At 37.3% G+C, this 13,520-nt stretch overlaps 1 protein-coding gene across 6 annotated transcripts in view; it reads right to left on the reverse strand.

Moving 5' to 3' along the window:
* Nucleotides 1-13,520, reverse strand: part of Col14a1 (collagen type XIV alpha 1 chain) — a 201,287-nt gene that overhangs the window by 171,472 nt on the left and 16,295 nt on the right. For all 6 annotated transcript variants that reach the window (XM_078016744.1, XM_013357064.4, XM_013357058.4 and 3 more), the window contains exon 2: nucleotides 11,844-11,969. In XM_078016744.1, the coding sequence (XP_077872870.1) occupies nucleotides 11,844-11,931 (88 nt within the window). In that variant the 5' untranslated portion in view covers nucleotides 11,932-11,969. The remainder of the gene's footprint in view (nucleotides 1-11,843; nucleotides 11,970-13,520) is intronic.

Raw genomic sequence — 13,520 nt, forward strand, 5'->3', positions numbered from 1 at the left:
GGAAAGTTAGCACTCATTACCCACTCTTATACCCAGCCTTTTTATCTCAGGAAACAGAGTATAGGAGAAGGAAACAAGTGTCCTATAAAATAGCATGTGGCATCATATGGGGCTTGTATGTCAATATGATTCCCAGTTCCATCACTTATTGCCTAAATAACATGGAACAAGTGATTATGTTTTTCCAAAGAATCGGTTTTCTCAGTGTTAGAAAAGGTGACAGCAATACTTTCTGCAAAGGCAAGATGATAATTTTGAATAAGCTAATGGATATAATGTACTATAATAGGTGGTCAATAAATATCTCCTCCCCTTTTCCCTTGTTTCCTCTAACTTTGAGCTCAAAAATCCTCAAACATCTGTTGAGTTCATTTAAGTCCTCACAAAAATGTATTGCTATCCCAATTCTACGGATAAAGGAACCAAGGAGCACCTAAGAGACTTGCTCAAGGTTACATACTAGTGAGGGAAAATTATTGACCCCAGATGAAACGCACACACTATTTGATTGGATGAAGATCTACACTAAGAAGTCACCCTTCACTGAGCTGGATGCATGAAGAATTAACTACTCTACAAACTATTCCCTCATCTGAAGTCAGAAAGCACTGAAAGACACAATCATAAGAACAGTGTTCACTTTCTCGTTGTTTCTTACTACCCATAAGTAGAGAGTGCTAGTCATGTGGGACAAACACATCAGCTTCCCATTCTGAGTTTGATAATGAATGGAAGAAAGAATTTACCTTTCATTGGTTAATGGGAAAGCAGGAATTTTTTATTGATTCTTTTTAGTTTTATATGAGAGTAGAATACATTTTGACATAATTATATAAGTATGGAATATATCTTGTTCTAATTCAGACCCCAGTACCTCTCCTTCCCCTTCCCTCTCCCTACTCACTGCTTCTCCCTCCCTCTATTGATCAGAAAGTACAAATTTATCATAAGGACAACTATTTTCAAATGGAAGTGGAAGGTGGCTAAACCTAGCATTAGGATGAATAGAGAAACTTTTACTATATTGCTCAGTCTTCAACTTGGGAAGAAACCTATGCACGATAGGTTCTTGTTACTTATGGGAGAAAACTAAAAATAAGAATTAAAAAAATTAAATACTAGATCCAAGTTTCTGAGTCAAATCAACTCACGGGGCTGGTAGATATCATTGGCCAAGTTCTGCATTGACTGTGCAGATGAAAGAAAACCAGCTTGCCTGAGAACCATCAAGTGGAAAAGTACATAAGATGGGGGCCTCAATCTAGATGGTTCCAAAAGAGTCAACTGATTCTACCAGCAGCCCTCTACCACTACCAGGTACATTGAGATCTCACAGAGAGCAGAGAAATTCTAAATCTATAGAGCCTTTCCCATGTAGGCTACTTTATTATTTTCTCTGCATTAATAGCCCTCAACATCAATTGCTAACCTTCTAAACCCCCAGCAAAAAAGTACAGAGGACATCATACACAGTGCTCAGACAATGCAGACGGTGCTCTAGAAACCAGATTAGCATTGGCTTGTATGGGATTGTTGAAGGACACAAAGTCTGGAGAAAATGCAACAACCAAATCCAACAATAGTCAACGTTCTTCTTAATTTACAAATGATTCATATGACTACAGCTGCATTGTGACTGCTAGCAAAAAGCAATACCACTGTGACCTTTTATCAACACATCACATTAATGTCTATAGGATTTAGATAACTCTCATAATTGCTACAAGAAAATCATGATTAGACACAAAGTTCACAATCCCTTTAAGTTTTTGCCTTTGGGGAAAAAACATTGAAAAAAGAAATGCTAGTTAAAAAAGAAAGAGGCATGAGGTCACAGTTGTGGATTTCAAAGTTAGCCCTTTTCCCCTTTTGGAAGGTCCTGGGACCTGAGCCAAAACCAAGGGCAGCAAAATTGACAGAAACACTGTTAGTTTCATGGAGAAATAATTGCTCTTATCTCATGGAACAAAAATTTGTATATAGTTAATACCAGACCCATGATTTTTTTTTCTTTTAGCAAGCACAAAGGAAGGGCTTTCTATTGCATATACACTGTACTTAACTTCCAGTAAGTACAAATGCTTGCCTGAACTTGACTCATAAGCTAACTTGTGTCAGTTTATGTCCTTATTTTTCAAAAAAAAAAAGAACAAAAGTTAAATGTATAGTTATATTTCTGGCACACACCAGGAACCTAGAGGTAGCTGACAAACTCATCCTTCGCATGGGGAAGCAAGACTTCCTGCACCAGGGTAGGCCCAATGGAACACTTGTGAGTCCATGAACTTCACCCCAAAAGGGAAGGTGGAGGATCCAAATCATTATCTTTTCTGGTGCAGGGTGAGTCCTGTTGCCAAAAATATAGAGTTGGTTGGTTTGTTTGCTGTATGGGTGTTTTCGTCAGCTTTTCACTGCTGTAACTAAAGGATCTCACCAGAACATCTACAGAGGAAAAAAAGTTTCTTTGAGGGCTCACAGTTTCAGAGGTCTTAGTCCATAGAAGGCTGCCTCCATTTCTCGGGGCTCGAGATGAGGCTGAACATCATGGTGGAATGTGTGGAAAATGGAAGCAGCTCACATAGTGGTGATCGGGAAGCAGAGAGAAAGACTCTACTTTTCAGATACAAATATATACCCCAAAGCCATGCCCTAATTCCCGCCTCCCCCAGCCACTCCCTACCACTTCAGTTAGCACCCAGTTAATTCCTGTCGAGGATTAAATCACTGATTGGGTGATTTAATTGGCTCTTACAACCCAATCATTTCTCCTCTGAACCTTCTTGCATTGTCGCACACGTGAGCTTTTGGGGGACACCTCACGTCCAAACCATAATAATCGGATAGTGATTTGTTTCAGAAGGAACGCTTTCTTCAAAGCCAAAGCATTTCACTGCAGTCTTTCCCTTTGGAGCCCAAAGGCAGGAGAGGCACTTTCTGTCATTCTGTTGAAGCCTCCCTGTCATGAGGATTTATGAAATTCTATTTCACAATCTGACTGCTAATTAAAGGGCAATTTTCTGCTGTTTCCTCCTTTTCTTTCTTTCTTTTCAATTCATTTTGAAATCTCACTGTTTTGACAAGTAGTAATCTATGTAAAGATTTATCTCTTTTTTTTGTTTGTTTTACTTAGTTACACATGACAGTACAATGATCTTGACATATCATACATTTGAATCAGATGGGATATAATTTCTCATTTTTCTGAGTATTCAGGTTGCAGAATCATGCAGTCACATATATACACACAGTAATAATAATGTCTGTTTCATTCTACTAACCTTCCTATCTCCCCATCCCCTCCCCTCCCCTCCCATCACTTCTCTCTACCTAATCTAGGGTAACGCTAGTCTTTTTTTTTTTTTTTCTCTCACATTGGTTGGTGGAAGGAGACCCTCATTGCTATACAATATTTCTAGTGAAATATTCTCACTGATTTCTTAGAACATGCTGTTGCACACACAACACTGTTGCAACACATAGCTGTGGTCTTCACAGTACCCATTAACGTCTCCCCTCTTCCTTACCAAACAGCACCCTGCTTTTCTTCCAAGGAAAACCGTCTTTCTACTTCAGAGAACCTTGGCTGCACTGCCACTCCCCATGCTCCCCTGGGTAAGTGGGAAAATGACTCACACCAGGTCAAGCTGACTCTCCCAGAATCCGAAACTTGAGTCCAGTAATGAAAGAAGGATAAATGGCTCTGGTGATGTCATTGCCAGGACATGCTGTGTGCAAAATTGTCATCAATCCTGCAAACTCTATCGCCACGGGTTCCCATGTTCTTATCTTTGTCAAGTTTGATTACTTAAATTTTATTTTAATTATTTGAGCTACTGCATGACCTACTAGTGTATACATTTTTTGTTTAAGTTGGCCACAGAAAATTCCTTTTATGTGCAACCAAAAATCTCTTTTTGATAGAGATGTTATAGTAGAGGTCACACTGAGAGTATTTTCCTCTATAAGCACAGTTAAGGGTCCTAAATTGAAAAGACTACTTATTATATTTTTTAAAAAAACTTTAAATAGCAGAGAGTTATTCGGTTATTTTTTCTAAGGGATCTAAAACAAAAACCAAAACCCTTAGTTTTTAAAAATATTTTTTAGTTGTCAGTGGACCTTTATTTTACTTATTGATACTCAGTGCTGAGACTCAAACCAGTGTATCACACATGCTTGGCAAGTGCTCTGCCACTCAGCCACAATCCCAGCCCAAACCCTTAGTTTTTATGTCACTTATTTTTTCTGTTACATACATTGCCCAAATATTTTATAAATAGGACTAATTAAATTTTGAGAGACATTCTTTTAATCATGTTGGAATTTAATATATTTTAATTTCATGATCCATTACAAAAATGCAGAAAAAAAAGTAAGAAAAATACTCTCAATGTTCAAATATATTTGACTGAAAAATACATGTGAAATGTGTGGACACAGAGGCCTTTATAAAGTGACATCTAGTCTCCATAAAAAGTCTCCAATTTCATATGCTTTGAGGTTTTTAAGTGACAGTCACTTTACCTTCTGTGGTTCCTTTTTTTAACCATCCAAAACAAACATTGCTGAAACCAAAGCATATTTACTGTGAAATTCAGAGAAAGTGTTGATACAACCATTCTGTCATTGCTATACACCTCTTTTCCCTACAGTCAACACCTTACTTTTCTTGCATACCAGTTCATTTACAACTTGTCTTGTAAAGAAGATGCCAGAATAATCCAGGTAAATGCAACTCCTCAAGCCAATGTGGGTTTACAGTTTTGGGAAGGGGAAAGATTTTTATGAATTATTACATGAAGAGACCAAGTGATAAGGTACATTCTGTTGATCAACAATTTAAGAGGGAATTAATTTCCTGTAATTTTTAAAAAAATGTTTATTTTTTATTTATAGGTGGACACAATATCTTTATTTCATTTTTATGTGGTTGCTAAGGTTTGAACCCAATACCTCATATGTGCTAGACAAGTACTCTACCACTGAGCCATAACAACAGCCCCACCCCATCCCAGCCTGTATGCCTTTTTAATGTTAACTGTATTAGTTCCCTACTGCTGCTGTAACAAATTTTACATTCTTAGTGCCTTAAAACAATAGATACTTACTATCTAATAGGTTTAAGGATCAGAAATCTGAAATGGGTATCCTGCACTAAAATAAAGGTACCAGTAGGCTATATTCCTTTTTCTTTTTTTATTTATATATGACAGCAGAATGCATTACAATTCTTATTACACATATAAAGCACAATTTTTCATATCTCTGATTGTTATCCACAGTATACTCACATCAATTCGTGTCTTCATACATGTACTTTGGATGATAATGATCTCACATTCCACCATCATTTATAACCCTATGCCCCTCCCCTCCCCTCCCACCCCTCTGCCCTATCTAGAGTTCATCTATTCCTCCCATGCTCCCTCTCCCTACCCCACTCTGAATTAGCCTCCTTATATCAAAGAAAACATTTGGCATTTGGTTATTTGGGATTGGCTAACTTCACTTAGCATTATCTTCTCTAACTCCATCCATTTACCTACAAATGCCATGATTTTATTCTCTTTTATTGCTAAATAATATTCCATTGTGTATTTATGCCACATTTTTTTATCCTCTCATCTATTGAAGGGCATCTAGGTTGGCTCCACAGATTAGCTATCGTGAATTGTGCTGCTATAAACATTGATGTGGCTGTGTCCCTGTAGTATGCTGTTTTTAAGTCCTTTGGGTATAGACCAAAGAAAGGAATAAGGAAAATCCATTTTCTAGCCTTTTCCAACTAGAGGTCACACACATTCCTTGGCTTATGGCCCTCTTCCACCTTCAAAGACAGCCATATTTTAAGTCTTTCTAGCATGGTACTCTAGACGCTGGATCCTCTGCCCCCATGTTCCATATTTAAAGCACTTTGTGATTATATTAGAGCCACCCAGATAATCTAGGATAATCTCTATAATTTTAAAGTCAGAAGATTATCAACTTCATTCAATCCAACATGTTATTTCCCCTTTGACATATGCTATAACATGTTCATAGTTTCTGGAAATCAGGAAGTGAACAGTTTTGTGGGCACATTATTCTGCCTACCACATGACCTTTTTTCGATTTTGTTCATAAACATGACTTTTAACATGCCTACGTGAATGAAATTTAGCATCAACATAGCTAACTCACAGGAGCTCACTACTATATTTGCTTCAGAATGAGAAAACAAATCTACTAAAGCAATTCATATTCTTTATCCCTTGCTCAAAATTAATCATGTAACTAAAAGGAGTCATGGTAGAAATAAGATGAGTTTTCTCAACGATCTCATGTATTTTCCTAAACACTAAAGCCAATAGAATGTAAAGTTTTTCTTTCTGGGATTTCCTCCAGCATATAGCCGCCATCTTCCTTCTTGAAGTCTTATGATCTGCCCAGATTAAGTCAGGAGGATATAGACAACCTAAACAGACCAATAACAATAGAGGAAATAGAAGAAACCATCAAAAGATTACCAACTAAGAAAAGCCCAGGACCGGATGGGTATACAGCAGAGTTTTACAAAACCTTTAAAGAGGAACTAACACCAATACTTTTCAAGCTATTTCAGGAAATAGAAAAAGAGGGAGAACTTCCAAATTCATTCTACGAGGCCAACATCACCCTGATTCCGAAACCAGACAAAGACACTTCAAAGAAAGAAAACTACAGACCAATATCTCTAATGAACCTTGATGCAAAAATCCTCAATAAAATTCTGGCGAATCGGATTCAAATACATATCAAAAAAATTATACACCATGATCAAGTAGGATTCATCCCTGGGATGCAAGGCTGGTTCAATATACGGAAATCAATAAATGTTATTCACCACATCAATAGACTTAAAAATAAGAACCATATGATCATCTCGATAGATGCAGAAAAAGCATTCGACAAAGTACAGCATCCCTTTATGTTCAAAACTCTAGAAAAATTAGGGATAACTGGAACATACCTCAACATTGTAAAAGCAATCTATGATAAGCCACAGGCCAGCATCATTCTGAATGGAGAAAAATTGAAGGCATTCCCTCTAAGATCTGGTACAAGACAGGGATGCCCTCTCTCACCACTTCTGTTCAACATAGTCCTCGAAACACTGGCCAGAGCAATTAGACAGACAAAAGAAATTAAAGGCATTAAAATAGGAAAAGAAGAACTTAACTTATCACTATTTGCAGATGATATGATTCTATACCTAGCAGACCCAAAAGGGTCTACAAAGAAGCTATTAGAGCTAATAAATGAATTCAGCAAAGTGGCAGGATATAAGATCAACACGCGTAAATCAAAGGCATTCCTGTATATCAGCGACAAATCCTCTGAAACCGAAATGAGGACAACTACTCCATTCACAATATCCCCCCAAAAAATAAAATACTTGGGAATCAACCTAACAAAAGAGGTGAAAGATTTATATAATGAAAATTACAGAACCCTAAAGAAAGATATAGAAGAAGACCTTAGAAGATGGAAAAATATACCCTGCTCATGGATAGGCAGAACTAACATCATCAAAATGGCAATATTACCAAAAGTTCTCTATAAGTTCAATGCAATGCCAATCAAAATCCCAACAGCATTTCTTGTAGAAATAGATAAAAGAATCATGAAATTCATATGAAATAATAAAAGACCCAGAATAGCAAAAACAATGCTAAGCAGGAAGTGTGAATCAGGCAGTATAGCGATACCAGACTTCAAACTATACTACAGAGCAATAGTAACAAAAACAGCATGGTACTGGTACCAAAACAGGCGGGTGGACCAATGGTACAGAATAGAGGACACAGTAACCAATCCACAAAACTACAACTATCTTATATTTGATAAAGGGGCTAAAAGCATGCAATGGAGGAAGGATAGCATCTTCAACAAATGGTGCTGGGAAAACTGGAAATCCATTTGCATCAAAATGAATCTGAATCCCTATCTCTCGCCATGCACAAAAGTTAACTCAAAATGGATCAAGGAGCTTGATATTAAATCAGAGACACGGCATCTGATAGAAGAAAAAGTTGGTTATGATCTACATACTGTGGGATCGGGCCCCAAATTCCTCAATAGGACACCCATAGCGCAAGAGTTAACAACTAGAATCAACAAATGGGACTCACTCAAACTAAAAAGTTTTTTCTCAGCAAAAGAAACAATAAGAGAGATAAACAGGGAGCCTACATCCTGGGAACAAATCTTTAATCCACACACTTCAGATAGAGCCCTAATAACCAGAATATACAAAGAACTCAAAAAATTAGACAATAAGATAACAAATAACCCAATCAATAAATGGGCCAAGGACCTGAACAGACACTTCTCAGAGGAGGACATACAATCAATCAATAAGTACATGAAAAAATGCTCACCATCTCTAGCAGTCAGAGAAATGCAAATCAAAACTACCCTAAGATACCATCTCACTCCAGTAAGATTGGCAGCCATTAGGAAGTCAAACAACAATAAGTGCTGGAGAGGATGCGGGGAAAAGAGCACTCTTGTTCATTGCTGGTGGGACTGCAAATTGGTGCAGCCAATTTGGAAAGCAGTATGGAGATTTCTTGGAAAGCTGGGAATAGAACCACCATTTGACCCAGCTATTCCCCTTCTCGGTCTATTCCCTAAAGACCTAATAAGAGCATGCTACAGGGACACTGCTACATCGATGTTCATAGCAGCACAATTCACGATAGCAAGATTGTGGAATCAGCCTAGACGCCCTTCAATAGATGAATGGATTAAAAATGTGGCATTTATACACAATGGAGTATTACTCTGCATTAAAAAATGACAAAATCATAGAATTTGGAGGGAAATGGATGGCATTAGAGCAGATTATGCTAAGTGAAGCTAGTCAATCTTTAAAAAACAAATACCAAATGACCCCTTTGATATAAGGGGAGTAAACAAGGACAGGGTAGGGACGAAGAGCTTGAGAAAAAGATTTACATTAAACAGGGATGAGAGGTGGGAGGGAAAGGGAGTGAGAAGGGAAATCACATGGAAATGGAAGGCGATCCTCAGGGTTATACAAAATGATATATAAGAGGAAAGGAGGGGTAAGACAAGATAATACACATGGAAGAAATGATTTACAGTAGAAGGGGTAGAGAGAGAAAAGGGGAGGGGAGGGGAGGGGAGGGGGGATAGTAGAGAATAGGACAGACAGCAGAATACATCAGACACTAGAAAGGCAATATGTCAATCAATGGAAGGGTAACTGAGGTGATACAGCAATCTGTATACGAGGTAAAGTTGGGAGTTCATAACCCGCTTGAATCAAACTGTATTAAGAACTGTGTAATGTTTTGAACGACCAACAATTAAAAAAATAAAAAAAATTTAAAAAAAAAAAAGAAAGAAAGTCATTTTCAGCCTTCACTTCTAGGCCACAGCACTCTCCTGATAGTTGAATTTGTTTTGGACACTTTGAATTGTCATTTTCTTCTACTAAACTCTTAACTGCTAATTCTCTGCAGACTTCACACTCCTTCTTCCCGTGAGCTATCCCTTTCTAACTCTACCTTAAAGGTTTTTCTCAGCTAATTCCCAGGTACAATGAAATTCAAATATAATCTCCTGTCCCAAAATCCTTCTCTTAAATTCCCCACCAAGTGCCTACCAGTCATCTCCACCTGGATGCCCCCGAAAACAACTTCAGCTTCATATATTTTTCTAGGATTGAACTCATTGTTTCCATTTCAAATACCTGCTCTATTTATTAATCTCTTTAATCAATGTCTATTATGACTGAAGCAATCATTCTGTACTGGAAATAAGACATCAAAAGAGAGTTCACTGCCTGTAATGAGGTATAGTGAGCCATCATCAGGCAAACAAACAGAAGCAGTAATAACACAAGGGTTGAAATGAAAGATCCCATCCACTCAGGTCTCGATCCTGGGGTTTTAGACTCAGACTCATAGCTGATGTTTCCCATTTCTGCACCCATCTCCATATTGAATCATTGTAATCTTAAGTGATTATTGGATTCATTCTCTTCTTTCTATCATATCACATACTTCAGATTCTCCACACCAATTTCATTAACAATTTTATGTCTTTTAATGGTCTAACTTCTCTTACTTTTTCCAATCCCTCAAACCCATATAAGTTACAAACAGAAGTAGTACCACCAATATTGTTATCAAAGTGTTTTTCTTAAAAAAAAAAAAAAAACATAATTGTTTAAAATCTTCTATAACCTGGCTTCCATATATCTTTCCCCCTTCATCTTTTGCCATAACTGCACAAAGTTTATATTGTGACTTATCTGCCTATATGTCTGTCTCTCTAGTAGACAGCAAGCTGCTTGAAGATAAAATAAATAAAATCCTATTTGGCTCTAGATCGTGAACTGGACACACAGAACGTGCACCATAAGTGTTGTTTTAAACTGGCTAACAATGAATACCTGGTAGATCGCACCCTTGGAAATGTCCCAGAAGAGTTCTAGTGATGTTACTCGATGACTGACTATTGAAGAACTAAGCTAGACTGAGACGACAACACTAAAGAGTTGAGCAACGTGCCCATGCTTTGTTCCTCAGGACCTGTATCTTGCATCCTTGAGTTTGGAGTGAGTTGTTTATGATTCCCATCATTGCTTCTCCAATCACCACTGCTGAAAACATTCTTTTACCAATGTAAACAAGGAAAGCAGAATTTGTCTACCTAATTTCCCACTATGTGCAAAATGAAGCAGTTGAAAATATGGGTATAAAAACACACCGTGTAAAAGCTTTTTGAGCTTGCAAAGAGTTTTAATTCTATTCCTTTCCAGACAGATAAGCCTCCCTTTAAGGAAGCAGGGTGAGGTGGTTCATGCATTTGAGTTTTCCACAACACTCAACTCCAAACATTAGGCATTAACATTCCTAAAAACACTTTGTCACATTTATATTTCCTTGCTCTGTGATAAATGACATTTCATCACCAACACTTCAGTCTCTGCAGGATTACCATGTTTGTCTAGTTACATCACTACACACTCATGAATACTATGCACTTATTTCAGGTATTAGCACGATTTTTCTGTAAAGGGCCAGAGAGTAAATATATTTGACTTTGAAGGACATACAGTCTCTGTCATGGCTACTCAACTCTGCCATCATAGCAAGAAAGCAGCCACAGAGAATATGTAAACAAATATGCATGGCTGTGAGCCCATAAACTTGCTTCATAAAAACAGGCAATGGGCCAAGTCTATAGTTTCTCAACCACAGATTTATGTTATAAAATAAGATTGAAATAAAAAATAAAAACTAGGAGCCCAGTAATAATACAAAGAGTAGATCTCACAAAGTTCAATTAAAACAAAGCTAGTAATCATTACAAATGCTTTACATGGGTTGCCAGGAGCCTTTAAACTATGTGCTCCATTTTCAAGGAAAGGAGCAAAATTAAGGACCAAGTATGAGTGGGTATAAATATCTTATAGACACTTATATGGGGGATGAAGTACAATTAGGATATACACACATGCATATTATAGCTCTATTAAAAGAACTGATCTTATAATATGAAAATTTGATTCTCGCTGATTAAACTTGCATGGTATTTTCAGAAGGAGTTACTTAAGCAATGACCTCAAAATTAATACACTCAGTTAACTGGTGAGGTGGTAATACTCATCAAAGCTATGGTACCTTTCTACAGTACAAACAGTTGGTAAACTGAGTTAACATATTGGCTTGCCTAGAAACACAATTAAACCAATGAAGCACTATTAATCCTAGTGGGTTAAAACAACAATCAGAACCAAGAGAGCTATACTCTCAGGCCCTATTGATTCTGTTAAAGTTTTCAATTACCTTGACCCTGGACGATAGTGCAGAAATATGCAATTGCCAAAAAAGCTGGGATCAGCCAGTACCGCATCTTGCACTGAAAAATCTTCATTTTATTTTCTGCCTTTTACATGGGGTGTAGCAGCTGACCTGGAAACAGAAAGCACAGGGACTGTTTTTAGAAACTGAAAGTAAGTATACATGGTCATCTAGGACAGGCAAATAAGCTAATGTGGATTGGCTTTGTTAGGAAATAATTAATTCCCTAGAACATTGTGGATGACAGTCTAAAATGCAAACTGATGAAAGATTTTTTAGAGGAAGTTGTAAATGGAGATAGTGATCTGAAGGCATTCGGGAGAGCGGTTCAGAATGTGCTTTGTGACACTTCTCTAAGGACATAAATTGCATGGTGGATCTCCCAAAGAGATAAATTCCATCACTTTACCTGAAGTGAGCAGTAAAACCCATCACAATGTCCTATCCAGTCACATGTCCCTCTCATATTTATCACCTATAGTTAGTTAGAACTCCGACCACCGCCTTAGATTGCCTACAGAGTACAAATATACAGGACCTTTCTACTAGCGATCAAGGAGCCCTTGTAAGCCTACTTGGTGCTCTATGACATCATTGATCGATGTTCTCTTCATTCAGTTGAATGATCTCTAATCTTTTCTCATCGGTCTTTTTTTTCTAATATGTGAATATGAAACTCTTCCAGATTTTTCTTTTTCCTTAGGCTATCAGTGAAAGAGAGCTACCAAAAAAAAGAGAGAGAGAGAGAGAGAGAAAGAAAGATAAAAGGAAAAAGGAATCAAGGGGATAAAGAGGGAGGGAAGGGAAGGGAAGAGAAAAGAAAAACAGGGGAGAGAAGGAGGGAAGGGAAAGGGTCAAAAAGGACATCATTTGCTATTAATCTTCAAGGTCCACCCATACACTAAAATTCTATTTCAGGTCATTATGGAGGAGAAATTCTGAGTCCTGTCCACGGAGATTAAAAAGATGTACTTAGAATCATCTTTATATTCAGAGAGGGCTCAATACATTTTATGGTGAATAAGAAACAGGGAACTGTTTTAGATGAACCATGAGGAAAATTCTGCTCAGCTTTCAGTCTGAGGAAAACCTATACATCTCCTGAAACATATGTCTTAAAATTTAATCTAATATTAGAACAAATTAAAAAATTTAAAAAATTATTATAATAATATAGTAGTCTTAAAATTAGCATGTTCTATCTTTCTTAGTTTCAGTCTTGAAATTTAGCATATTCTTTTTTTTTTATAATAGTCAGAAATTTGGGGTCAAATTCATAGTCACCTCTACTATCTCTATAGGACCAGATACGTTTTCTATGCATTCCTTTTACTTTATTGTTTTCCTACCAAACTCCCCCTGTACCAGAATTTCTTTTTAAAAAATTCTATACTGCTTATTTAATCTCAAATATTTTTTGGAAATTGCTACCATGCTACTTCTCCCGGTCCTGGATGGTATTCTTTTTGAGGGATGCTGTACCAGCCCACTCTTGGAGACAAGTTATATAATCCAGTAAGGTACAAAGCAACTATGCTTTAGGTCGGAGCCCAGCATGGGAAATAAATTTTAATCAATGCTTGCTTCCATACTTTCTGTCTGTACAGGGCAGTGAAACACTGTCACCAAGGGGTATGCTGGATCCTGTAGGAGTCCTATTCC

The sequence above is a fragment of the Ictidomys tridecemlineatus genome, chromosome 7, assembly GCF_052094955.1.
Source record: "Ictidomys tridecemlineatus isolate mIctTri1 chromosome 7, mIctTri1.hap1, whole genome shotgun sequence".
Classification (NCBI taxonomy): domain Eukaryota; kingdom Metazoa; phylum Chordata; class Mammalia; order Rodentia; family Sciuridae; genus Ictidomys; species Ictidomys tridecemlineatus.